Here is a 27,798-nt window from a genome sequence, read left to right as displayed (position 1 = left end):
CAGAACTATCGCCAAAACCGAACACTTCAACAGCAGAATAATCAGAGAAGCCATAGAGATAGAAAACGCCCACACAGCATGAACAAACGAGATGACACCTCCCGCCTTCCAGCCATTTGGAAACCCGCCTCATGAACAGACGAGTACCTAACATGAAGAAGGACACTGGACCCACACCCATGAGAGCCACACAAGATGCCACCACCACACTTCCATGTAGAAAACAGACTCCCACCCATTCAGAAAATGAGAAACGACCATGGACCAGAAGCTGCACTGCAGCTGCATCACTACCCACTTCAAACCCTCTGAGCCATACATGAAGCAAACCAACACCCACTATGAAGATGCAGCAGGACCACGAACTAGAAGCCAAACAGCAAGATCACAACTCTCCAGCTCAAATCCCCAGCAACTAAAACTAACCTGAGCACAACCAAGCCCTCCTGAACAGAACACGCTCCAACCAATCAGAACACGGCTAACCCCAAACCAATCAGAACACAGCCAAACCCCTACCAATGAGAACACACCCCACCCAATCAGAACACAGCCAAGCCCCCACCCAATCAAGTTCCACCCCACTGGCAGTTAAAGGAGGAAGCAGCTGCAATCTCCATTACTCTGAGAAGCACAGAGCTGGAGACAGAAGCCTGAAGATGATGAATGAGACTTCATCAAACGTTGCTAGATACTTCAAATCTTACGCTGGGAGAAAACCCGAACAACCAAAGATCTACATATAAATACCGCGAGAACCTCAGAAAACAAATATATATATATATATATATATATATATATATATTTTGTAGATTTTCACGGGTACAGGTATGCAGGTCTAGGTGTGTTCGGGTCTTTTCCTGTGTAAGATGAAGAGTATCTTGGTGACGTTTTGGCGAGGTCCCAAGCCAAAAGCACCAGCCTGAGGATGGAGAGTGAGACCTGGTCAAACGTCGGCAAGATACTATATCTCTATCTCTATCTCTATCTCTATCTCTATCTCTATCTCTATCTATCTATCTATCTATCTATCTATCTATCTATCTATCTATCTATCTATCTATCTATCTGAAACTGGCTGTGACACACACTTTTGGGCCCATTGGTTTCTGTGAAATCCAAGTACAAGTACCTTATGGTATAAGCCTATACTGATCCATCCAGAAATATTTTTCCTTTTAGTGAGACTTATTCTCAGATAAGGGAATATAACCACAATGGAGGATCCAAGCTTGTGGGATCCAAACATATTTTGACTTAACCCAGAGGTAGTCATTAGCAATCAGATGTTCTATTTTTTTAGGCAGGTGGGGGGAAATTAGTTAGCTGGTATATACAACGCCTACTTCAATAGTCTGGATAAAACAATCCAGTGAACTTTTATACATATGATTATACTATAAGGTACTTCTACTTGGAAACTAATGGGACAAAAAGCATGTGTCCCAGTCAGCTGGTCTTTAAGTAGCTTCAAAAGGATTATGCAGGGCAACTGGGGAGTAACGCTAAAAGAGTTGCCATATGGATAATTATTATTATTTGGTCATTTTATTACTTGCTTGGTTTCATCAAGAGAGGGGAGGGACAGACAGATACATTGTTCAATCACTAAGTTGTGTCTGATTCTTTGTGAACTTTGTGTACTATAGCATGCAAGGTTCCCCTGTTCTTCACTGTCTCCCAGAGTTTGCCAAAATTCATGTTCATTGACTTGATATCACTACCTAAACATCCTTCCTTGCACCTCTGGCATACAGTCATGCCAGCCACATAACCACGGGGTCATTTTTGGACAATGCTGGTTCTTCGGCTGTGAATCAGAGATAAGTACCATCCCCTAGAGTCAGACCCGACTGTGGGTGGAAACCTTTACCTTTATGGATTACTAAAATGCACAGCTCAATTTATAAAAATTGATGAACATGTAATAATTTCATTGTCACTTTCCGTATTAGGTGGCAATATTATAAAGTTCAACCATTTTGGAAAATAATTTGCAATAGAAACAAATTTGAAAAATAGAATTTTCTTTCCAACTTCTTTTTATATTAAATATTGCTACATCTGACATTCTCACTAAGTATACTGAACTAGGTCTATATGTAATTATCTGCAATCTCATCCCCTCCTGGAGGAAACTCATAATTCCCTCTTCAGAAAAATGGCTAATTAATCTCTTTGTAAGACTCAATATCCAAAATAATTTCATCATTTCAAAATCTGACACAGAAGTTATTCCAACCTGAAAACTATATTTAGATTATAAGACTATTTATAAGTTTTTCAAAATCAAAAATTTGGTTTGGTTTCTTCACAGTAAGTCTTTAATTACCTGGATAGAAATTACTATAATTTTTAATCTCCTTTTATTATATATACTGTGTTGACCGCTACTATTGATAGTCATATATTATTGGATATATTGGATGTTATTAATGACGTGGTTTATTCAGTTATCTAAATCCAATTAATGAAACCCTGAAAATCCTAATTCCATGATACCTATAAACTCCCTATTTTATCTATTCTGTGCTTTATTTTTCCTTTTACTATGTTCTTTGTGTGTGTGTGTGTCTTTCTTCTTTCCCCTTTCCTTTATGTCTTAAAATGCTTAATAAAAAATATAATTAAAAAAGAGTAAATGTTTACCATTCTGAAGCTCAAGATACACAGCCAGTAAGATAGCTTCTGGTGGAATCTCTTTTGGATGAATGAGTGAGGCAGCCTTGTATCAATACCAAAAAGGAAATAAGAGGTAAATTAATATATTTTTAACAAGAGAATACAGTACACCTATGATGCAACAAAAAGTATTTTACGTCAGATTTTATCCCCCCAAATTGTTAAAGCAGGATAATTAACATGATTACATCATTTGCATTAATTTACATCATCGGTGCTTGCACAAATTGACACAAACATGCAGTTTGACAGACTTTTGGCTGACGTGACAAGACTTGAAGCAGTGAATGGAGGTCTCCGTTCCTATGCAGGCATGGGCTCCGAATGGAGCCGAAAACCGCCTTGGAGGGGTGGTGAAGCTAAGGAGAGGCGCCCAGTGAGGTTCTGGGGGAGAACGCAACTCCCTTGTGGGAACCCCAAGCTTGCTCTCTATGCCACAACGGAGAGAAGGGCGGCCAAGATGGCCGCTACAAAGTTGGGACCGCTGAGAATCACCTAAGCAAAGTGCTGGAGAGGAGATTGGGGACAGTGTACAGAGAAGGGTGAGAAGAATTTACTTGGTTTTATTTACTCCAAAAGACTATAATGGAGAAGATATATAAAGAAATAAATTAGCAGCGATTTGGAAGATAGAAGAAAAATTGGGAAATTTTTCTTAAAAGGAAAGTTTAAAAGGAATTAATTTGGAAGAACATTAATTTGGACTTGGCGATCAAACAGGATTTGGCATGGGAAGGCATTATTTTAAATGCTGGAAATAATTGATCTAAAAGAGAAAAACATTTGATTTTTGAAATAAATGGAAAAAGGGTGGCAGTGAAACTGAATTAAAAGCGCCACTGGTTGATGAAAGAAAAATCCTGCAGATCCCTTCAAGCTAACGTTTTAATTAAAAAAGGAATAAAAGGAAGACTTAAGACCCTTGGAAGCTAGAATGTATTAAAATGAAATAGCAAGGTACATTAGACCAGGGGTCCCCAACCACCGGGCCGCGGACCGGTACCAGTCCGTGGATCATTTGGTACCGGGCCGCAAAGAAAATAAAAATAAAATAAAAATGGCGGCTTTCTTCACCTTTGATGAATGCTGCTGGGATCAGGGATCAAGGACACAAATGAAAGAAGGGGAGGAAGGAAGCAACCAAAGCTGTCCTGCTCTCCGGCTCAGCGGCTTCGGTTTCCTCCCGCCTCGTTCCTTTCTCAGTCACTCTCTCGCTCCTCCACCAGCCCAGGAAGAAACTGCTTCAAAGAAGCCGGCAGGGTGGCTTTTCCTGTCGGCACAGCTCCTCCGAAGCGCCCGTTCACCCCCACCCTGCCGCCCGCAGTTCAATCCAGTGCTCCGTACTGCCTGCCTTGCCTGCCTTTGTTTCTGGTTGTTTCGGAGTAGCTTTGGCTGAGAATAATAACTATTCGCCTCTTTTACTCAGACGAAGCTGCTCCGAAACAACCAGAAACGAAGGCAGGCAGGCTGGCAGAACGGAGCACTGGATTGAACTGCGGGCGGCAGGGTGGGGGTGAACGGGCGCTTCAGAGGAGCTGCGCCGACAGGAAAAGCCACTCCTGCCGGCTTCTTTGAAGCAGTTTCTTCCTGGGCTGGTGGAGGAGCGAGAGAGCGACTGAGAGAGGAACGAGGCAGACACCTGAGGGATAAGGCTGAGGGAGGGAGGGAGACACCTGAGGGATGAGGCTGAGGGAGGCAGGGCTGAGAGGCGGGGCTTCTCAGCCATCCTGCAGGGACTTGTCCTGAGCCGCGGAGACAGCTGCGGGCCGCCGCCGCCCAGCGCTCAGTTTTGAAGGCGCTCCTCAGCCCGGCGCAGTTCCTGAATCTGCAGCCGAAACCCTCTGTTTTAAATGTCCCAATAGAAGAGAATATCTGTTGCTCAGGGTTGCAATGAGGAGGCATTGGCGCTCCTTGAACTTGGTGGTTTGCTGGCAGACGTTTTATTACCCGACTAGGTAACAACATCAGATGTAATCTAATCAGGTAATGAAACGTCTGCAAGCAAACCACCAAACTCGGACTCCTCCCCCTTCCCCCCTCCTTGAAAAAGTGTCGTCCCCGCCCCCCAGTCCTTGAAAAGGTGTTTCTGCGTGAAACTGGTCCCTGGTACAAAAAAGGTTGGGGACCACTGCATTAGAGGACATTACCCCTGGATTCATTAGTGACTTTGATTGATTAATATTGAAAAATAAAAACTGGAGGACATTGATATAAAAATTAAAGAGATGCTGGTTTAAACAAAATAAAAGTTACTGGACATTGGGTAACTGGGATAATAAGCAATATAAAGATGAATGATATATGCAAATACATAAGGATGGACTTTCGAGCTATGGGTGAGATGTGGGACAGAGCTTTGGACATGTACTAAAATACAGAATACAGAGACTAATTCAGAAATGGCAATGTATTAGAAGAAGAAAGAACAAAGGAGGGGGAGGAGCGAAACCAGTGAAACGGAACAAGAGGAACAACAAATAATACAAAAGAAGAAAAAAGAAATTGAACTTGAGATATCAATGATTGATGTAATAAACAGGAGATATTAAAATTGGATTGAGATATCAATGATTGATGTAATAAACAGGGGGTATTAAAATCGGATTGCTGATAAATGAAGTGGTTAGGAAATTACAGAAAGGAGATCAGAAGAGGGTGGGGATAAATTCTGAGAACTGGAAGAAAAATATCAGAAAATGGTGCAGAATGGAAGGATTAAGGGGAAAAGCCAAAAGACGATAGACTGGTAAGCAAGCTAAAAAAACGACGAAGTAAGATAGAAGAGAGACTTAGAGATGATGGTTAGCAACGTAATAGAGGGGGACTCCACATGAAGAGGCACCTTAATAGTAAAATAAGAAGGATTAAGTAAAATGGAATAGTTGTAAAAATTGGATTTTATAATAGGTTAGTTAAGTAAGACAGATAAATGTTTAAGGAAGATACAAGTGGCTAATACTACGGTGGGAAAGAGAAGGTTAAGTGGAGTCTGATAGAGAATAGATATAATTATATAGCATAGGATATTTTAATGAATTATATATATTGTCATCTATGTGTATAAGGTAGTGAGGATACATTATTATAAATTTGATATTTTTGGCTAAAAGAAAACAAGATGGAAAATATATTTGTGTAAAAATGAGGAGTTAGAGGGACGAGAGCATTTAGAAAATAAAAATATATGCAACAGTGGTAAATGTAACATTGGAATGGGGATAATATAAATTAAGGTGAAATTCTGAATGATAAATGAATTGATATGTATATATTAAATTGTGGTATGTTGAATATAAGATTAATGAAGATAGAAATTGACTAAAATAAAGGAACTGAAATAAAGCAATTTATGAGAATATAAAGAAGAAAATTTGGTAACAGATAATGATGTAATGTTAGAAAGCTTTAATGATTAATGAATCGACTTGGATAGATTAAATAGTAAATATGTTGAATATAAGAATGTATGACTAAAGAAGATAGAGATTGATTAAAAATAAAGAGATTGCTATAAAATAATGTATGAGAATATAAAGATTGGTAATAGATAATGATGTAATGTTAGAAAGCTGTCTTGATTATGGATATAATGGACTTAAAATGTAAAACACACTGTTCTCTCAAAGATGTATTTAAATAAATAAAAAAAAGCTTTGGGGAAAAAAGATGCAGTTGGACATCTCTTCCTTCTAAATCATCTTTTAAATTAAGTAACTTTAAGAAAATGTTTAAACAGACTATTTTTAAGCTGTAATGAGATTTTCCCAACACATACTATATTCAGCAGGAAACATTGTTCAAGCTTTCTAACTTACAAATCATAACAGTATTTCTTTGGTTTGGTCTCTGGAATTTGCACAGAGGACAACACATATTTGCAGAAATCTATAGAGAATGCTTAACTTCCACAATTGAGGAAAAGCTCCTGCCTTCCAACTTGTTAGGATCAAATATTGCTCCAATGAAAACAGCAAAGGTGACTCTATATCTTGCTTTAATATTGCAGTTGGCCATATTTTAACATTTTCCCCCCAAATTAAGAAAGAACCCCCCCTTTTTAACCTGATGGAGGCATTTCCGCGCTTTGTCATACTCGCTTCTTAAGCAGTAGGCACTTCCAAGATTGAACAGCATCATGGTTCGTGCAGATGTAACAGAACTAGGATAACATTGGGGTACCTGCTTGCCAGCTAGATTAAAATTAATACAGAATGCTATTGTTAAATTACAGTTGGTAAAATTGTATTTTATTTATTTACTTATCACATTTACATGACCCCAGATCTCATACAAAATAACTCTTATGTGAGAAAGGAGAATACAGACTAATCAATAGTCAGAAACAGAAGAGCAATCTGGCAGAAAATATTAGCTTCTCAAAAAATGCAGATAGCTTTTTAAACTGTAGCTAAGCTGATAAGCAGATTCACTCAGTGAATGTTAATAATATGAAGAAGAAATATCTCTCAGCATTTGGATCACCTGTAGGGGCTCTAGATGTCCATTCTTATGTTTTGTATTTGTAGAAACAGTTTTTATTTACTATTTAAAAAACACTTAATTAAACTGCATTTGTAAATGCAAAAAGCTATTAAAAAGGTGGAATATCTAAATCTGAAATGATTATTAGTAAGTGCTGACAGCTTTATAAAACTCACTAATAAAATGATAAAATGCTATGATCTGTATTCGCTCTAAGTAAATTAGATACAAAGGTAATTTTTTAATTACTTCACGCTATGCAATAAACTATAAACTCGCACAAACTTACATGATTCCATGGCTTCATTTTCTCCTTTATCAGACCCTAAAGAGAAACCAAATGAAAAGATAGAATAAGCGCTTAATGCATTAAAAGTATAATATTGACAAAAATGTAATCTGGGTTGAGGGGCTAACTATTTGAAGAAAAATTGAAACTAAAACACCCAAAGTAATCACGTGTAGAATGCATAATACTTAAGACTTGATGATGCGTATCCAAATTCTGTTGTGTGTTAGAGTGTATGCATTTAATCAAGCACAAACAACCAAGTTCAAACCACCATACTTCAGACAGATTATTCAAAGACCCATCTCTCTGGAAAAAGATGTAATGTTAGAAAATGTGGAAGGAGAGAGGATGACCAGTAGCAAGATGGAATGATTCAATTATGGCGGCTATGGGAATACCATTGGAAGAGCTGAAGGGTCATTGTAAGAATAGATCATCAGGGAGGATATACATCTATGTGGTCACTAGTGGCTGATAACAACACTATTTAACAGCTTCTGCCCTTCTCTCTTCCCAGTTGAGCCTTTGATTCTTCTACCTTTCCAGTTCCATGATTGGTGGAATGAGATGATGGATGTATCTAGCTAGCCATAATCTTCAATATGGAGGGCATGAAAAAGCTCTAAAAATAAACTTTGATTTAAAATGAGAAGGCAGTAATATTATTAGATGTGCAATATTATCAGGACTGGGATATACCCACTTTTACTTGTGAAAATTAATTTGAATTAATTAAGCATGTAAATTTTATCAGATCAGAAGGGAAATGAATCATAAGGAAGGTGAACTGAAAACAGTGGATAAGAGGGAAAGTCTTCCAGTATTTTCTTTACAATTATAGCACAGAATGGATGGCAAACGAGAAGGTTCAGTTTTGGGATATGGCTATAGTTTTGTAGAATACTCTCTGCTTACAAATAAGATTATCATTTTCCAATAAGACTTTAGAAGGAAGCATGGAATGATGGTTATGGTTATTTCTGGACTGATGTACTGCAGATTTAATATTAATAGTTGTAAATTGTTTTACCATAGTTGAATTTAATTGATTTTGTATTGTGAATCTTTAAATTATTAGTTATAAACTGCAGTGCATACTTCAGAGATTTAACAGGACTAGGATAAATAAATGACTATTATAATAAGATGTAGAATAGGGACTGCCCAAAGCATTTAACCAGATATTCACCAATGAAACTCCAGCTGCAGCATATGTCCCTTCTAGTAAAAGTTATTTGTCAGAAACAGTCCTTTCTCTGCTGCAGTATAGTAGGATATAAATATACTGTGTGCACAATTATTAGGCAAGTGAGTATTTTGGTCATATCATTTTAATGCATGTTTTCAACTTCCAAGCTGTATAAACTTGAATGCTTAGTAGTTATGGATATAATGGACTTAAAATGTAAAACACACTGTTCTCTCAAAGATGTATTTAAATAATCAAAAAATAAAAAAAGCATGTGTATTTTTGTAATGAGGGAGAGTGTGGCCTGAGAGATCAACACCCTATATCAAGATGTACATAATTATTAGCTTCTTTTCCTCAGCAAAATAGGCCAAAAAGAGATTTAACTGACTTTGAAAAGTCAAAAATTGTAAAAGGTCTTTCAAAGAAATGCAGCACTCTTGCTAATATATTGGGGCATGATCACAGAACCATCAAACATTTTGTTGCAAATAGTCAAGAGGGTCACAAGAAATATGTTGAGGAAAAGACGCACATTAACTGCCAAAGATTTGAGAATAATCAAATGTAAAGCTACCAGGAACCCATTATCCTCCAGAACTGCAACCTACTTGGAGTGCCCAGAAATACAAGGTGTTCAGTGCTCAGAGACATGGCCAAGGTAAGGAAGGCTGAAACCCAACCACCACTGAACAAGACACATAACTTGAAACAGCAAGATTGGGCCAAAACATAATTTTCAAAGGTTTCATAGACTAATAAAATGAAATGGGAGTGACTCTTGACTGATGGATGAGCCCATGGCTGGATCAGTAATAGGCACAGAGCTCCACTTCGACTCAAATGCCAGCAAGATGGAGGTGGAGTACTGGTATTGGCTGATATTATTAAAGATGAGCTAGTTGGACTTTTTCAAGTTGAAGATGGACTCAAAATCAATATCAACAGTGGTACAGGAAGAAGTTTGCATCTTTCAAGAAGACCATGATTTTTATGCCAGACAATGCTCCATCACATGCATCGAAGTACACCACTGGCTAGCCAGTCTAAAGGCCTTAAAGATGAAAGAATAATGGCACCTGACCTAAACCATATTAATAACATGTGGGCCCTTCTTAAAAGGGAGATTTACAGTGAAGGAAAACAGTACCACCCCTCTGAACAGTGTCTGTGAAGCTGTGGTTGCTGCTGCACAAAACGTTGATTGTCAATAGGTCAAGAAACTGACCAGACTCCATGAATGGAAGACATGACTGTTATTGAAAAGAAGTATGGCTATATTGGTCTGGCTATAAAAATCAGAAATATTTATTTGTAGATTTTGAATTGTTGTTTATTATTCTCATTTTAACGGATGCAATAATAAACAAGTGAGATGGCAAATTTTCATTTTTCATTTTAGTTGCATAATGATTCTGCACACTAATGGTTGCCCAATAATTGGGCACACAAAAATACTCTCCTAAGAAAGCCAAAAATTCACCTTTACTTTGTTAAATATTCAGGTTTGACGTTTATTAACATTTTGGATTGACCAAGAGCACTGTAGTTGTTCAATAATCAAATTAATCCTCCAAAATACAACTTGTCCAACAATTGTGCACATAGTGTAGCTTTTCAGATTCTGAACTAAGGGCTTAAATAAGTGCTGCTTTCTGCCACTACTCCATCCAATAGGAAGAGAGACATGACCAGCTTTTCCTACATTAGTAATTCTCAACTCATGAACAAAATTTAACTGGAATTTCCATCATTAAGGAAGGAAATCATTGAGTGAATCACGCCCAACTTTGCAATCTTTTTTAATGTGATCATTAAGCAAATCACATTGTTGCTAAGTGAATCTGACTTCCTCTATTGACTTTAGTTGTTGGAAGCTGGTCAGTCACAAATGGCAATCATGTAACTCCAGGATAATGCAACTATTGTAAAAACATGCAAATTAGTTTTGATTCCATGACTGAGGAGATGCTGTGGTGGTAACAGTTGTAAGGACCAGTCATACTTCACTTTTTTCAATGCCAATGTAAATTTCAACAATTATTAAACAAATGGCTATTAAGTCAAAGGACTACTTGCATTGATTGGCTAGATTGGAAGTCAAGGATTACTTACACTGGAAGGATTGGAAGAAGTCTCAAAAGAGCAACGTCTCTCATTTGCACAAGACCAATCACAGCACTAGGAACAGCAAAAATGCTTAAAACTGGAAATAACTAATTATTGCTTTTTGTTTTACGCTTGGAACAAACTTCAACAATGTGGATCATTCGTTTGTCCCCTTATGAGCACAAACATTTATAATTTGGAATATTTTGCACATCTCCAATTTGAAGCAATTGCAGATTAATTTTCCAGTCTTATATACATTTACATGTTTTTATAAGATGTCTGCATTAGAATTACAAGCCAAACAATTAATTTTTGTCTAATTTGGTATTTAACAAGCATGAACTTAATCTAAAGAAGGCAGTATTTATTCTTTAGTGATTGACATGAATGCATTAACTTTAAAAATATATAGGAAGAAGCAGTCTTTTATAATAGTGTACTACTAGAAGGAGGAACCCTTGCAAGCATCATGGAAAGTCAATTGAAAGCATAACAGATTCTAATAAACTACAGATTCATTAACCTTGATCCTGCTCATTTGAAGAAATCCCCAGGGACACATCAGTGACATTCTCAGGGTTCAAGTGAGTAATAGCATCAGAGATTCTGTCCAGAGAAATAAGGGCCACTGCAGCATACAAATGGCCAAGGAATCTAAAACACCAAAAGCAGAGTCAAAAAAATCAGCCTGGTGACAAGGTGCCTCATACAGGCACTACTGTAACTAATGAAAAACAGAGAATGCTGATTCTTCTCTTAATTCACAGTACCTAATCTAGATATCAAATTCAGTAGAAAGAGATAATTGCATAAAATGGCAATTGCTCATATATTTAAGGAATTGTTCACCCCTCTTTCTTGGTTTCCAACTACTCCTACAAATCTATTCATGACTAGAATAACTGACCGTTTTGATAAAGATCAGCTGCCAGTCAAGATATTGTTATGCTAAATACATTGTTGGGTTTCATATTCCAAGCCTGATTAGTATTTCTCACTTCCCTCACTGTAAACTCTCCTTTACTTTATTGGTAAAATGAAAGAGCAAGAAAATAAAAATTAAAGTTGTGGTTTAAAGGCCCAAAAGGTGTAGAGGTATGAACATTGCATTGTCCTTTATCCACTCTATCCAAACATTTCTTTTTTAATGATCATCCTACAACTGAACAGGGTAACACAAACAGCAATCATGGTAAAGGGTGGCTGGCTTGCTGAACAAGATATAGACTGGAACTAGGTGACTATCCCTATGCACTGCAAAATACTGTCTTTGGAAAAGTTGGAACTGGAAACATTGCCTACAACGGTAATAAAACAGCTTCCTATCAAAACACCTGTTCACACTCCATTGTTGATTACATTGAAGGCTGTGCCTACATTATATATAAAGAAATAAAATATTCTATTAATATGTAGCAGCAGTATTAATATCTTAACAGTAGGGACAAGCATACTTAAGTGATCCTGAGAGTTTCGGCTGCTGAAGAAGTTTATCTGAATGACTCAGAGCCATAAGGTTGTCCCCCAGTGCCAAAGCTACGTAAGCACTGCAGGCAAGTATGGAACATCTGGTAAAGAAAAAGAACAGATATTTATGTATACATATAACTATCAGGATGAATACATTTTAGCATATCTTAAGAAAATTTGCAAAATAAATCACTTATATTAGATCTGATCTAAGAAAGCTGACATTTTCTAGAGCTTAAACCCTCTAGTTACTAGTTAGATAATTACTGCTTTTGGCAGTTGTCAAGCTCACTTTAGCTTCAGTAATAAGTCACATTAAATTATGGCAGGATCTGGAGTGTCTTTATTTCTGGATCCCTGGATGTATGTTCTTTAATTATACATGAGCAACATGAGAAGATTCTCCATTGCCTCTTCCCCATTTCCTTTATACCATACCTAGATATCATTTCAAATCTCATTCTTGAAAATCTTGCCATGGAAAGGAGGCATGCAGTGATTGCAGTTACATAAAGGAACAGGATATAGGCTATGAATTAGGGGCTAATTGTTCCTGTAGATATATTCAATAAAAACCAAGCCATAAAGAGTTTGCAATGAATCAATTCCAAACATATCAAGTTCACACTGATTTTCATATGCAGACACATTCCTTAGTAGACTTTTTGTGGTATTTTATATCAATAGACCCATTATTATGCCAGATATATTCTACAGGAACGGATACATAAATCAAGTAAAGCTACTATATATAATTTTCTCAGTCTTCCTTTCCCACTGCCAGAAATAATCAAAGAATCATAGAATTATAAGCTGTGTGCAATCCAAATGTTAGGCCCCAAGAGTCCATACAAAAGCAGTTGGTATATTCCAATAGATCTCTTCCCCCTCACCCTAACCAATGTTCTCTGACCGAAGAATCTGCTTGGATGGGGAGTGAAATATCTAAAAGCAGCAAAAAATAAGTCCACTTGCCATGACACAACTTTCAAACTTCTATGAACTTAACATAATGCTTATTAAGCATAGCATAATACTGTGGAAGCAATTGCAGCTTGTTATAAATGAATAACCATTAGCGTTACCTCAGAAAGATACAGCATATCATTTATTTGATAAAATATTAATATTTCTCTCTTGTAAATTTTTTCTAGTATACAAAGGTTTTTTTGGGTTTTTTGAAAACAGTCATGAGTATTCAATGGGACTAAATTATGGAGTAAATAAATTCCTCCAAACAGGAACACTCATACATGACAATAAAAATCTCTGAAAACCTTGAAGATATTGGAGTATATCTGAGATTTTGTTTGGCATTATTCACGTAACAGACTGAAAAGGGATCTGCAGCAATAAATATTAACTCTATCAAAGAGAAGAACTAAAACTAGGCTTTCTAACTGCAGATTTAGCATTCAGATGTTTGGGACTGTAATATTTCCAGTTACCATGGGTAGGTTAAATCATGACTTGCCCTCCTGATGTTTCAATCAAGAACAATAATCACACTGCAATTATGTGTACTCATTGAACAAAGACCAGATGTACAATATAAAACAAACTAAAATGTAATGTTGTCATTTCTTCATAGTACATGAAGGATAGAAGTTCATTGTTTTCTAAAAGGTACCATATTTTTCGGACTATAAGACATGTAGGTTTAGATGAGGAAAACAAGAAAAAAAATAGTTTTTTGCCTGCCTGGCATGCAGCAGCACTCTCCAGGCCAAAAATGGGCCTGTTTTTGCCCTCTGGAAGTGCCTTTTTTGCCCTCCCCGGTGTCCAAAAGCACTCTGCAGGCCAAAAACAGGCAAAAATGGGACCTGCTGAGGCCTCCAGAGGCCAAAACAGCCCTGTTTTTGGCCTGCAGAGTGCTTCTGGATGCAGGGGAGGGCAAAAACGGGACACATTAAGGATTTGGGAGGCCAAAAACAGGCACTTATTTACTTTATAAGATGAACAGACATTTCCACTCACTTTTGGGTGGGGGAGTATATCTCATAGTCCGAAAAATATGGTACTTCTTCATATTATCACTATTTGTCAGAAACTAATTGTATGCTTTTAAGCTTATTCTGGATGGATGAAAGAACTTACCGTAGGTTTTCTAATTCCTGCTTTCTCAACGGAGAAGATGGTGGAGCGGGAATAAATCTGTCTCCTTCATGACTTTTACTGCTGAAATAAAGACACCATGAATAGTATCTTAAGGATTAATAACAAGTTCAGCACTTTCTCGTTACTAAGGAAACTCAAATTAAGCATGTTTAAAGAGGAATAAAAAAGATTAATGATCACGGTGAAAAAGATGCAATAGCTTTTAAAATGCATTTTAGTAGAAAAATATTTTAAAATTTAATATCACAACAACTACTTTGTAGAAAACTGGATTTCAATTATTTGTATATTTAAGCAAACCCTTAAAATATGCATCAAAAAATCTATACAAAAAACCCAATGCAATTTTGAATAAGTATAAATATATATTTAAGCCTAAATAAGCAATAATCAAATATCTACAATAAACACATACCCAAAAACACTCTTTTACAGATGTAAAATAGATTAATTATTCTTCATAATTTTGGTTGTTGTCACACTTTTAAATATCATCCAAAGAAGATATATTTTAATTTTCAGTGAATGATGATACTATGTGATAGAAGAATTTCTCCTCTCCTTTTAAGTCAAAAGAGAGATGCCATCAAGTCAATTTAAAATTGAGATGAGTGAAAGAATACATTTTAAAATGTTAAATGTTCAAGATGGCTTGTTTGAACGTTTACATATTAAAAACCATTCAGCATTTTTTCTCCAAAAACAAAATGGAAAATATGAGATAAAAACAATGTTGATCAATACTGAACTTCTTAAGACTTCATATCTTTGTTCAGATATATATCATTCAAGAATTTTTAACTTCCGGTTGTTGGCTTCAGTGACAGCAGGGATTCGCCTTCTGCGATCCCTGCTGTGCTAGCCCTTGCAAGTGCCTCCGATCCTGACGGATTTGGAGGCTAAGGCTGCCCTGTTGAGGCAGCTGAAGATAGGGGATCCGGACGGGGATGAGGGGCGTCGCAACCCCCAGCCGGCAATAACCCCCTTCTCTCAAGACTGTTTGCAGCGATGGTCTTTGTGGCCACCATAAAGAAGCCGGCAATTGGATAAAGAATGCGCAGGAGGGAGAAGGAGTTGTTGTTTTTTTAAAGAAAGTTTTTTCTTGGTCAAACTGGGACCTTAAGGATATATTTAACACCTGGGAAAGTAATGACTTGGAAGCTATAATGTTCCCGATTGATGTTTTCAGCTGCGAAGAAAAGTGACAAAAGGGAAGTCACTCTCCCTCCCTTATGGAATTAACAAATGGACAAGGGAAACCAGCCTTTTGATAGAAGGTAAAACCTAAACTCCTTCGTTATAAGTGGGAAGGAGAGGCTTGGGAAAACAAATTTTTACTCTAAGACTCTGCTAGAGGAGATGCCTTGAAGATAAAGAGAATAGAAATTAATTCTAAGAAAGACTTAAAGCACAGATTGGACGTTTTTCTTTCCCTAATTTGACTTCACCCTAGAAGAGAAATTGTAAAAAGAAGAAGCTTGTACTCTGCCTGGACTGTTTGATGACTGTGGGACTTTGGGACTTTTGGGAACTGTTTTAAGTAAATAACTGATTGGTTTAAGAAGAGGATACAGAAAGAAAAGAAGAAACAGTTTAAAATGGCTCTATCTCTTGATGAACTAAAAAAACAATATTTAAAAATAAAGAAAGAAGGCAAAGATGTTATGGGAGAAGCCCTTTGTTTCCTAGATATGGCGCTTGTCATGTGTCAGCAAATTAAACAACAGCTGGAAGAAGCCGAGGAAGAAGGAGCCATTTTTAATGAACTAAACGGTGTGACTAAGAAAGAAAGGAGAAAGAGAGGAGCGAAAAGGAAGGACTTAAGAAATAAAAATATTTATGAAAGAGAAAAGAAGATGCAAAAACAACAGAATGCTAGAAAGCAAAAGGAAAGAGGAATGCAACAGAAAGGGGAAATCAAGAAGGCAGAGGTTTGGAGAGGAGGGGTAAAAAGTTTAGGCGGGCTAAGAAGGAAAGGGAAAAGGGGGAAAAAAGTTACAAAGGTATAAGACAAGATGGAGAAAAGGAAACTTTTTCAGGGATAATGGGTAATATATGGGATTTTTTTTTAAAAAAGGGGATTCTGCAAAGTACACATGAGTATTGTAATAGTGGTATTTGTATTATAAGTAGATAATCAGAACTTTTAAGATCTAATAAAAGACTAAAAATATCAAGGTATAACTTTTAAAGGTTTAATAATGAATGATAGTAAGTTTTAATAAAATACTAAAGGGAATGTTTAAAATATTAGTTTGAATATAGAGTTTAATGGATTAATGTGTTGATTGTTATGGATTTATTATTGTAGTATTGGTTTTTGAAATAGTAGAATGTACTAAGCAGAATCTGATTGGGATTTAGGTGTTATTTTAAATTTTAACTTAGGGAATGATAGAAAGGCATCATACTCCGATTAGTGATTCCAGGGGAAACTATTCTTTCTTAAATTGGAAATGAGACAGATGTAAATGGAGAAATGGACAAAAGATATAAAAATATTTTTAAAAAAGCAAGATTAAATATATAAAAACAGAATTAAGATGAGGCAAAAGTGGAGAGGAGTTATATAATAGATATAGAATGGTAAATAAGATGGGTAATGGTATATAAGAAGAGCGTGAATTTAATTGAGTCCATACAAAAGAGGTAATCTGGGGCCAAGTTACTTTCTAGAAGAAAGTTTTATGTTTTATGTCTATGTTTTATGTGTGTGTGTTTAATTAAGAATTAAATAATAAAATCTCAGAGGAAGACTAGATGAGAATAATTATAAACAAGCCAGAGGAAAATATAAAGTTGATGACTGGATAGCAGATAAATCAGAAAGGAAATATGATTGAATAATGATTAAAGAGAAACAATGTGGAATTTGGTAAAGGGAATTTACGTGTTTATATGGAAATGGGATAAATTATAAGTACGTGATATAAAGCAATATGTTACCTGCCTTGTAAGGATCTACAATGGAAAGAGGTTTTATGTTTTTAATGTTTAATGATGTTTTGTTTTGTTTGTTTGTTTGTAAAATCAATAAAACTTGTTTTTTTTTTTTAAAAAAAGAATTTTTAACAAATTTATGGCACTAAATATCCTGCTTACGTTATACTCTACACTACTGCTATGACATTTATGAAATAGCAAAAGGCTTTAAAATTCTGAAGTATGCCCATGCTTTACTAGTGACATAATACCAATACGTGAAGGAAAGAATAGAGAATATGCAAGGGAAAAATGTAATATTTAATTAAAATATTTAAAAAATCATTTATATGTTTAAATAAAATTGATGTTGTATGACTTTGTTTCCAAATTTAGAGCACTGTATTACAACTAGCAAATTTCCCAAAGTAAGCAAGGAAAAGACAATTGAACAGGTTGCATTCTTCATGCCAGAAAAATATTTAACGTAATCTCTAATTGAGGCCCAGCTAGGTGGCTGAACCTAGCAGACATTTGCTGAAAAATTAGGGAGATTGAATCCAGTAAGTTTTTGGATGGGGAACCACTAGGAAATCCCAGGCTGTAGACTAAATTGGGAAATTGGAAAAACATCCCAGAAAAACCAACAACAAACCATTTCTCGACTGTTGCTGAAGAAAACTATAGAAGTGTTTACAAAGTTTCCAGGAATTGAACCTGACTTCAAGGATGTTTTCCATTCTCTTTTTTTTAATATACACTATAATTCTTTTTTGAATAACAATTGATCAAAAAAGATAAATTGCTTGTCAATTGTTCACACATTCATACACCATACTGAGAACGCAAATATTTTTCCTATTATCATTCAGTGTTACAACAGTTGTAATATATTCAAGACAACCTCTGCTTACTGTTTATGTGCAAAGTACTTTTTCCCTCAAACTCTATGCACATTAGCTACCAAACAAGCTATGTCCAATTACTGTCTCACTTACCTGCAAGCTTCATTATTCTCACTGCTTTCATTCCCACTTAGCTGATTAACAACTTTAGATCCATTTTCTTGCTTTGGCTCCTGCTGATCTTCAGGAAGCAACAGCAAAGCATTTCTTAGACAAATTGCGGCAAACTCCATGCTGGCTACAGGAATAGCTGAAGATTGACCGTCACTTGAAAAGAAAAATAAACTGTGTATTAATTTTCTCTCCCCTCTTTTATCCCATTTGTTTGCATTATGTCTATTTCATACAGAGCAATCATCAATACATTATGCTTGTTCTTCAGGTAGTTTACCACAGAGTTCTACATTGTTTTGAAGTTGAGACACAAGTGATTGGCCCAAAGATGTCCTGTAGCTTCTGTGCCTAAGAGAGAACTAGAAACTGGTTCTCTTGTATCCCTAGTCTAGTACCTTAACTACTACACAACACTGTTTGAAGACCCTTTCAAAAAGCATCTACTTTAAAAAAATGCATTCAAGTCAATTGGAAAACTGACAAAGAAACTGAAAAAGAATTTTTTTTATTGAGTAATAATGAAAAATTGGATTAATTTATTTTGTATCCTGAAAGCATGTCTCTTTTAAAAGAATTTTAAATATACTAAATAGTTTTACTGAATCATATAAATGAATTCCACATTCAGAATATATTCAACTTTCCCAAGTCACAGTCAATTGTAAAAAGTATCCTATAAATAATGACTACATTTTATATACTTCCAATTTGTATATAAAAAAGTCTTGTGGTAATCATTAGGCCTATTTTTTCATTTATATTCATTTTTGCAAACATTTACAGCAGGTGTGTCCAACCCATGGCCCATGTGCCATATGTGACTGGGGACAGGTAGTAATACAGCCCCACAAGATGGTAAACTTTTAAAATTATTATGTGATTTATATACATTAATTATATTATGTATTTTATATGTGGCCCAAGACAATTCCTTTTCACTCAAAATGGCCCATGCAAGCCAAAAGTGAATACCCATGATTTCCTCTAAAACCAATGATTTAATAGACAAAAATAGCAAAATATAATAACAGTTAAGAAATGTTCTAATCAACTACTAATCTTTACGATAAAATAACATATTATCTCAAAGTACTTACTTATACACAATGTTCTGCACAGACTGTGATGCTAAGACGATTTTACGATGATAGCCCTGACCTACAATGGACTGTACAATCCCCTTTTTGCTTGGAAGGCCCTTTGTTTCTTGTTCCAAACTCTATGAAAAAACATTGAGAACATCAAGAGACTGACATATTCTCTTCCTGCTCCTATCCAGAATTTTATCTCTGGTCGTGGTCATGGAATGTTTATGGGGCTATTAGGGCTAGAGCTAGTACTGGAGCCAGGTTACAAGATGTTCCAAGCAGGCCAGCCTGCATATTAACCACAGTTGGGACTATAGTTAACCTAATAGTTGGGGCTCACCCCTACACAACTGAAGAAAGAGCAATAATTGTTCCTGTCTGAAATTAAGCTTTGAGTTTCTTATGTGACTTGCATTCAACATCATCACCAGTTTAATTCATCTCAAAAATGCCATCCAAATATAGCTGCCTTATTAAGTCATATGATCATAAGGAAATTCCCCCAAAATAAAAATCAAGTCATTAACCTTTTCTGATCTGAGACACAATTTAATCATGGCTTCATAATATTATTTACTGGCTTTAATATGGTGATAAGTCAATCAGGAGTTGCTAAGTGTTTGCTTCTGATATAAATTTTTTGATTCTACTATAATTTATGGCTTATGCAAATGTATGCAAACTGGTTATTGTGTTGTCATCAACAAATTAGGATGTGTCACACATGCACTTACTCAAATAGAAATTGGCAAAGTGGGTTCAGAATGAAATATCAGTGCACACCTATTTATTTTAGTTCTATGTCTGCTGACTACAGAGAGAAAAAAGAAAATTCAAAACAATTGGATTTTCCAATTTTGAGTTGAACAATGAGAGAAGAGTGATCGGTTTTTCACTGATTTCTAATATGTAACATAAAAGCTTGACATCCTGAATAAACTCTCATGCCTGAGCAATTTTTCATCACCACTGAAGCATAAAATGTAGTTATTTACATTATTTAAAATCTCTCCTAGGTAAAGGTACACTGTAATCCACCAAAGCAGATGTCATCAACCTTCTTCTGCATAGGGGCATGTCTGTGAGTAGTTGGTAAGTCATTCTCTCCCTCTCTCTCAGGCGAATACACTTGGGAGATGCCAAAGAATGAGAGAATTATTTAATGCAAACCACAGAGATGTGTTTCTTTCTTAGGGAAAAAAAAGGAGACGTGGGCAAAGGGGAAAATGAAGGCATCTTTACCCTCTAATTACCAAATCTTTAGAGAGTTGTATTATGTCCATAGTGAACCAAAAGTGTTGTTCCTTTCTCTCCTTAGCATAAGTCTAAGGAGAAAATCAGGCTGGCTTTCACTTCCACCTTCCATTCAGAGCTCTTTATTTATAGAGTATATATTTTTATTTCCCTTCTCATAATCAGACTGGCACTTTGCAGCCTCCTGATCTCCTGTTCATGTAGGGCTAGAGGAATTTTTTTTTAAAAAATGAACAATTTCAATAGTAAAATGCTAAGTTATCAAAAAGCTATTTAAAAACCCATGCTTAATTTTAAAAGGCAGTTAAAATTTAATTTAATTTCCAGTGCAAAAAGACCACTGAAAAAAAATCTTACCCCTTTATTAGCAGCAATACAACATTCAGCTATTCTCAACCACAGGCGAGGATTGGAATGATAAACCTGGACAGCTTCTATCAGGCACTCAAAAGCAGCTAGTGGCCTCCCAATATGTAAAAGCTGAATGCCACAGTTATATAGCAACTCATAACGCTTGTTGGTCAGTAACGTGCACATTGGTCGTCCTGAGAACTTTTTACCTGTGATTAAAAACTGAACGTTAACTATGCAGTTTAAGAGGACAGCTACAAAGGGATATTATTGGTCAAGAACCAATTAACTTATCCTCTTACTGAAAAGAAGCTAACAATACCAGTAATGATTAATCATTATAATTCAATCTCTTCTTGGATGTTGATTATTTAATTTGGAATGTCATTAAAATTATAGATCAAAAAGATATGAAAAGAAATAAAGTTCAAAATCATGATTCCTAGAAATCCCTTTCTTATAAAAAATTAAAGTTTCTTATTTGAGTAGATATTCAAATGTTTTCAAATTCAAATAGGACACTTTTTAGGAAAACTGATTTCTCTTGAAGTATCAATGTGCTCACTGCCTACTGTATATTATTCCTTTTTTCTTTTATTCTCCTCTAATGTGTGTCCATTCTGATTATATAAATTCAATTCAAAAATTCTAATCCATACAAAGGCTCAAACTAAATTTATAATTTAAATCCAGAAGAACCGTTATGTCTTTTTTAAGCCTGAGGCTTATGATTACAGCCTTTCTCAACCTATCCATTAATAAATATTTTTACAGCTGATGAAGTCAATTCAACAAACAATACTCTTGGGATCTTGTGATTTACCCTAAAATATGATCTATGTATCATTCTAGATTTACATTTTAAGAAACGTAATATGTTACATATAATTCTACTTTTTGTATTTTATTCCTTAGTTGCAAAAAAAGCTAGAAAAATAATTCTAAGGCATTCCATGCATGTTAAAAGAAACCTAACAGTCAATTTCAATAATTAGGAATGTCAAAATTCTGGATTTATTTTATATTTTATTAATCTATTAATTAGTCCTTACAACATATTTATTACTTGCTTACTTTACCTGGGTCTGTGCCACCTGTTCCAAGTTGTGCACAGGCATTATCATTTTCTTGCAAAGCCTTTTTAAAATAGAAAATCCCTAAGTTGTGTTTCCCCATAGCAAAATGGATGCAACCAAGATTATTCCAGAACATGCACCGTAAACATTCTCCTAAGAAAAAGCAATACCAAAATGAAATTATGGACTTTCTACAGGAAATGGGCAGCATTTGATTTCCTGTACATTTATTTTCAAGACTACACGAAGAGTACACATTTAATTCTATTTTCTTTTACATTCACTGGTTTTTTACAAACCAGCAGTAAGCTCATCCGGTTCAACAATAGTAAGCCCTGCATTGACCACTGGAACTCTCCCAATATTATTTCTTCAAATCAAACTCCAAATGAGGCTGTACATAAGCCTTTTCACATTTACAAGACTTAATTAAAGATGTATTTGATTGCTTAATAAATCAATGGAAACAGTCTATTAAGTGACACCTCTCCCGGATAAAACATTTGGAATTTATAAGATGTTCAACAATAAAATGTTTTAATATATTGCAAGTAGAAAAAAAAACACATTTACAAGGAGGACAGAAAATATGAAATTGTTTGGGATACATTCATCCAAACAATGTTTTATGTCAAATCAGTGAAAGAAAAATCAAACTATAAAAGTGATTTGTACCTGTCTTCATAAATCCTGGATGTTCAGCAATATTTGAGCTGTTCAGGAGCTTTACAGCTTTCCGATAATTGCCCCTTAAATACTCAAAGTTGCTTTTCAGAAAAAGTGAAGGTGCAGACTGTGAAGTGCATAAAAAGAATAGTTACTGGAACCTTGGGGGAGCAGAGCTTGAAGCTTGAATTAATAACACCAGAAAAGCAAAAGCTGCAGAAATGTCTAAGCTTTGACTATCAGAAAGGTACCACTAAAACCTATAATTTCTAGTGGTCTAAACAGCTATGAAAGCAGTTTATTTAATATTAAGACAATCTGTGACCCATTGAGTCATCATTTCAGAAATACTTCCTTTGTATAGAAATAGAATGACCACAGGCGGGCAAAGAGCAGTGGATAACAAAAGCAACTTCTGATCTGCTGGCTTCTAAACTGACTTTCCTTGTAAGAAGCTGTCAGGGAGCATTGGAAATTACAATCATGTAACTGTTTCTGACTATAGCATTGACTGCGCTAGCACTGAAGTAGCCAAAGATTTGCCAAATTTAAATCCCACAGGAGTCATGGCTCATGCATTATGAGTATGTTCTGTAATCAATTTGAATACGTGATTCAAAAATTGTTACCACGTGATACATAATTTTGTCCAAATGAAGGTTACAATCAATACAAAACAGTAGATTTGTACAACTTGTACAACTCATGCTCCATTGAGTCATCATTTCAGAATTATTTCTTTACTAAACAGAGAAACAGAATGACCAAGAGCATTGGGAATCTTCCTTCCTTCCTTCCTTCTTTCCTTCCTTCCTTCCTTCCTTCCTTCCTTCCTTCCTTCCTTCCTTCCTTCCCTCATTCATTCATTTGTTCGTTCGTTCATTCCCCCCTTCCCTTCTTTTCCCTTCTCTTTTCAGCAGGCAAATAGCTGCTGTGTGCCAGAGAAGTGAAGATTGCAAGTGGCTGGGAAACTGTCATAGAACCCTGAAAATCAAGCTCACACAATCCAGATTGAACATTGAAACAGCCACAACCTTTTCACATTTCATTCCCTTCAGGATTATGGATTCCAAATTTTGGATACATTCTGTATATTAGGTTGCTATATGATGCATTGTTTCACCCATTAAACATCATGACAATCAGAGTTTATTAGTACAGAAAGATAAAGACGCTGCATAAATAGAAGTATTGAAGGAGAAATGTTCATTCAGAATTATAAGGAAGTAAATGAAATAGACATTAATAGACATTAAAAGAAACACTAAAAGAAATATTTCTTGAAGTGCAGCAGTATCCTTCTAAAGGGATTCTAGTCCAAAGGGGTATTTCAGAATAGCTTTCTAATATTAAAAAAAGTTCTATATTTTGAAACAATATGGTCCAAAATAGTTTATAAACCTAAATAAACAAGAATTGCTTAAATGATTAAGCAGGAAACTTGGTGCACCTTTTCAAACTAAATGCTTTTATTTAAAAATAACTTAATTAATTGGAAAAGGCGCAAACAGACCTCTGATTCTTTGGCAACATTATGATCACAAGGCTCTTTTCCACAATATTTTAATAAGTAAGTAAATGATTTTTCAGGGCTGAAATGAACAGCAGATTTTACATATGATAAATATGAAAACTAGCATAACAATCCAAAAACTGCAAGAGAGTTAAGGAAAACAATTTGGCATTTTAATCTCTAATTGTACAGCTATTTCATAATAGAATGTACCCAGTGATGGGATTAAAATAATTTAACAACCAGTTCACTGCCATAATGACCGGCAGGGTAGGTGTGGCTGGGTGGTCATATGATTCGATAGGCATGGCCAACTCTACGTCACTCCTTTTCATGCCCGGCTTCACCTCGTCAGGTGGCTCACCTGATTCAGCCCCTCACCTTAAAGGCCTCAAGGAGATACAATTTCCTTCTCTATTTATTTACTGTTACCGAACAATCAAAGTACACTATTTAATCCTATGTATATATGCCATATATGCAGTGGTAGGATTCAGCCAGTTGACACCAGTTCAGTAGTAGTTAACTTTTTGTTAAGTTAGGCAAACTGTCTGAAGCCTTGCCCCTCCCCTTCCCCAGCCACTCCTCATCTCACCTGGTCTCTCCTCACTGGGCAGCTCGCCTGAGCTTATTTCATGTCATGTCATGACATGACCTGAGGAACGGTGGCGGGGGGGGCAGAGAGGCTCTCTTTCTCTGAGCCTGTACCAATTACCCTTTCTTTTTCCTTTTTGGTATCCCAGCCACACGACTACTGCCATGGGCCACCAGGAGCTATACTGCAGCCACCCCAGGAAGTTTGGGCAGGGCTCCTGGTCCTGGTAGATCTCTGACCCTCCCCAACTCCCTCTTTTTGGCCTCTGCTGGGCCCATTTCCAATGCCATCCGGTACACACCGGACTCTGCAACCAGGCCTGCAGTGGCAGGGAACGTGGGATTGCTCAGCAGTGGGGAGAGAGAGGGGGAAAGGGTGGCCACTAGCAGAGAGAGGAGAGTGCAAAGTTGGTGTTTCTGAGACAAGGGGAACAGGAAGCATCTGGGTCCTGCTCACCCAGCCTCTCTTCCTCTTGCAGCCACCGTGTGCTCCAACTGGCATGAACAGTCCCAACATGTGTCGCCAATGGGGAACTTCCGATCTACTGTCGGAGTGTGACAGCTGAGACCTGAGGGGCTCCATGGAGGTCAGCTGATTTCTGCCTTCTTGGAGGCTCTTCGGGGCCTTGGAGGGGTGGCAATAAAGGAAGGGTGCCCGTAGATTGCAAATGGACAGCAGTTCATGTAGCTAGATCCAGGATAATAGCAATAGCACTTAGACTTATATACTGCTTTATAGTGCTTTATAGCCCTCTCTAAGCAGTTTACAGAGTCAGCATATAGCTCCCACCAATTTGGATCCTCATTTTACCCACCTCAGAAGGATGGAAGGCTGAGTCAACCTTGAGCCTGGTGGGATTTGAACTGCCAAATTGCAGGCAACTGGCTGCAGAAGTAGCTTGCAGTACTGCACTCTAACCACTGTGCCAAAGAGGCTCCTAATAATCTTCCTGACAGGTGGAGAAGAAGACATCAATGGCCCATCCAAAGCTCTGACAGTCAGAACAAGCTAATACGAAGACAAGCGGAAAGGAAACAGTGTACTGGACTGGGGTAAGAAATATTTAATTTCTACCCAGAATTAAATCTAAATTCACCACAATAGCTTAGAGAAGAAGGGAGACTCCAAAGAGAAGGAGTTAGGGAATCATTATCTCTTCACCTTCTGGAAGTGGCGAGAGAAAATTAGAAGCAGATTGCCTGTCTGCTGGAAGTGAAAGTGAAGCATGGAAGCAATTATATTTAAGTTGAAGAGAATGACTGGACTGAGTACCTCAACAAGAGATCTTTGAAGACACACATGATTTATCCTTTTTGAGTTTTGTTTTTTTGAAATTCTGATCATATTTAGTGAATGGTTCTTTTTTCTTTTCTATTGCCGCCTTCCCCCCCTCTTTACTATTCTGTTTCTGGACATCTCTTTTAGAGTAGAAAGGAAAAGAAGCAAAATTGCCATCTACTGGCTAAAGTTGGAACATTGTCAGGCTACAGAACTTTTCCCATTCACTCAACTAGAATGAACTTCTGAAAATGTATCCAAATGTATCACAAAGGAATTCTTTATTGAGATGAGACAATTCCTGTAGGAGTTCAAAGCAGCGTCTGAAGTCTCTCAGGCATACAGGGATACATAAGGGAGTTTAGAACCCCTCCCCTTATCTCAATGTGTATTTAGTGAAACAAAAGCCAGTATGTCAATTCCTTCCCACCCCTCTTGTTAGAACGAACTATTCCAAGAGATTCCCAAAGTACAATCTCACTGTGGAATTTTTATGACCTTCTCATCTTCTGGTTGTGCCTCTCAGAGGTGATAGTTCTGGCCATCTGGCTTTTCTCCCTCCATTGTATCATGTGTGGATTATACAAATTTGATATAAGATTAAATATATTCAGGTTACATCAAGAAAGGATTTCTTTATCAGCCTCTCCCCCCCCCCCTTTCTTCTTCCACTGAAGAAACGACAGATACACGGATCTGACATCCTGCCCTCCTTAAAAAACAGATAGGTCTACCTGGAAAAAAACAAAAATCATGCATTACATTTGCAATTCAGGATGGTTTATCAGGGTATTTTTGGTGGAACTTACGTAGTAATGTGGGTGCTTTTACGTGTTGTTTGGCTATCCACTGATTTTCTGAAGAAGGAAAGTGTTTCCAAGCTACTAAATATTGTGTGGATCCATGGTGGGTGCGTGAATCAAGGATGTCTTTAATTTCAAAATGTTGTTCCCCATGTACCATGATGGGGGTTGGAGGTGTGGGAAGGGGGGGTCTGAGGTTTGAAGTGATCTCTGGTTTGATCAAGCTACAGTGAAATACTGGATGAATCTGCCTAAGTGTTTTTGGAAGTTGAAGCTCTATCGTCACAGGGTTAATAATTCTGGAGATGGGGAAAGGGCCAATGAATTTTGGTCCTAATTTCTTAGAGGCTTGTAATGATTTTAAGAATTTTGTGGACAAGTATACACGGTTCACAATCTTGAAAGGTTTAGGTTCGCAACGTTTTTTGTCTGCATGAGTTTTGTAAACTGTTCTAGTTTCCTGTAAAGATGATCTTACCACTGGCCACATGGCTTGTAAGTTATCCATCCACTCTTTAAGGGAGGGGATTTCAGGATCTTTGGTGGGTAGTTCCAGCATGGGGTTGAATTCTTGGCCCATGGCTACCTGGAATGGGGTGAACCCCGTGCTACTATGGACTGAGTTATTGTATGCTACCTCTGCAAACGGAAGGTCAGTCCAATTATCCTGTTGGTGACTAATAAAACATCTTAAATATTGTTCTAATACACTGTTCACCCTCTCCGTCGATCCACCTGTTTGGGGGTGATTTCCTGACGACAACCCCTGGGTGGAGCCTAATAGGTTTAAAAATGCCCGCCAAAATTTGGATGTGAACTGAACACCCCTATCTGAGATAATCCGTTGGGGAGCTCCATGAAGGCGATAGATGTGTATTAGAAACATCT

General features: G+C 36.6%; 1 protein-coding gene across 4 annotated transcripts in view; it reads right to left on the bottom strand.

The window, feature by feature from the left end:
• Nucleotides 1-27,798, bottom strand: part of CNOT10 (CCR4-NOT transcription complex subunit 10) — a 59,875-nt gene that overhangs the window by 4,889 nt on the left and 27,188 nt on the right. For 3 of the 4 annotated variants that reach the window (XM_087917760.1, XM_026717751.2, XM_087917761.1), the window contains 11 exons: nt 22,731-22,848; nt 22,059-22,208; nt 20,986-21,188; nt 19,384-19,505; nt 18,266-18,439; nt 14,325-14,405; nt 12,212-12,325; nt 11,281-11,411; nt 7,454-7,489; nt 6,745-6,872; nt 2,650-2,725 (listed from right to left, as the gene is read on the bottom strand). In XM_087917760.1, the coding sequence (XP_087773886.1) occupies nt 2,650-2,725; nt 6,745-6,872; nt 7,454-7,489; nt 11,281-11,411; nt 12,212-12,325; nt 14,325-14,405; nt 18,266-18,439; nt 19,384-19,505; nt 20,986-21,188; nt 22,059-22,208; nt 22,731-22,848 (1,333 nt within the window). The remainder of the gene's footprint in view (nt 1-2,649; nt 2,726-6,744; nt 6,873-7,453; nt 7,490-11,280; nt 11,412-12,211; nt 12,326-14,324; nt 14,406-18,265; nt 18,440-19,383; nt 19,506-20,985; nt 21,189-22,058; nt 22,209-22,730; nt 22,849-27,798) is intronic. The other variant, XM_087917758.1, reaches the window with a different exon arrangement.

The sequence above is a fragment of the Pseudonaja textilis genome, chromosome Z (genome assembly GCF_049901715.1).
Source record: "Pseudonaja textilis isolate UNSWEBS1 chromosome Z, rPseTex1.2, whole genome shotgun sequence".
Classification (NCBI taxonomy): domain Eukaryota; kingdom Metazoa; phylum Chordata; class Lepidosauria; order Squamata; family Elapidae; genus Pseudonaja; species Pseudonaja textilis.
Note: the sequence above shows the minus strand (reverse complement) of the source record. Positions and strands in the feature narration are given on the sequence as shown.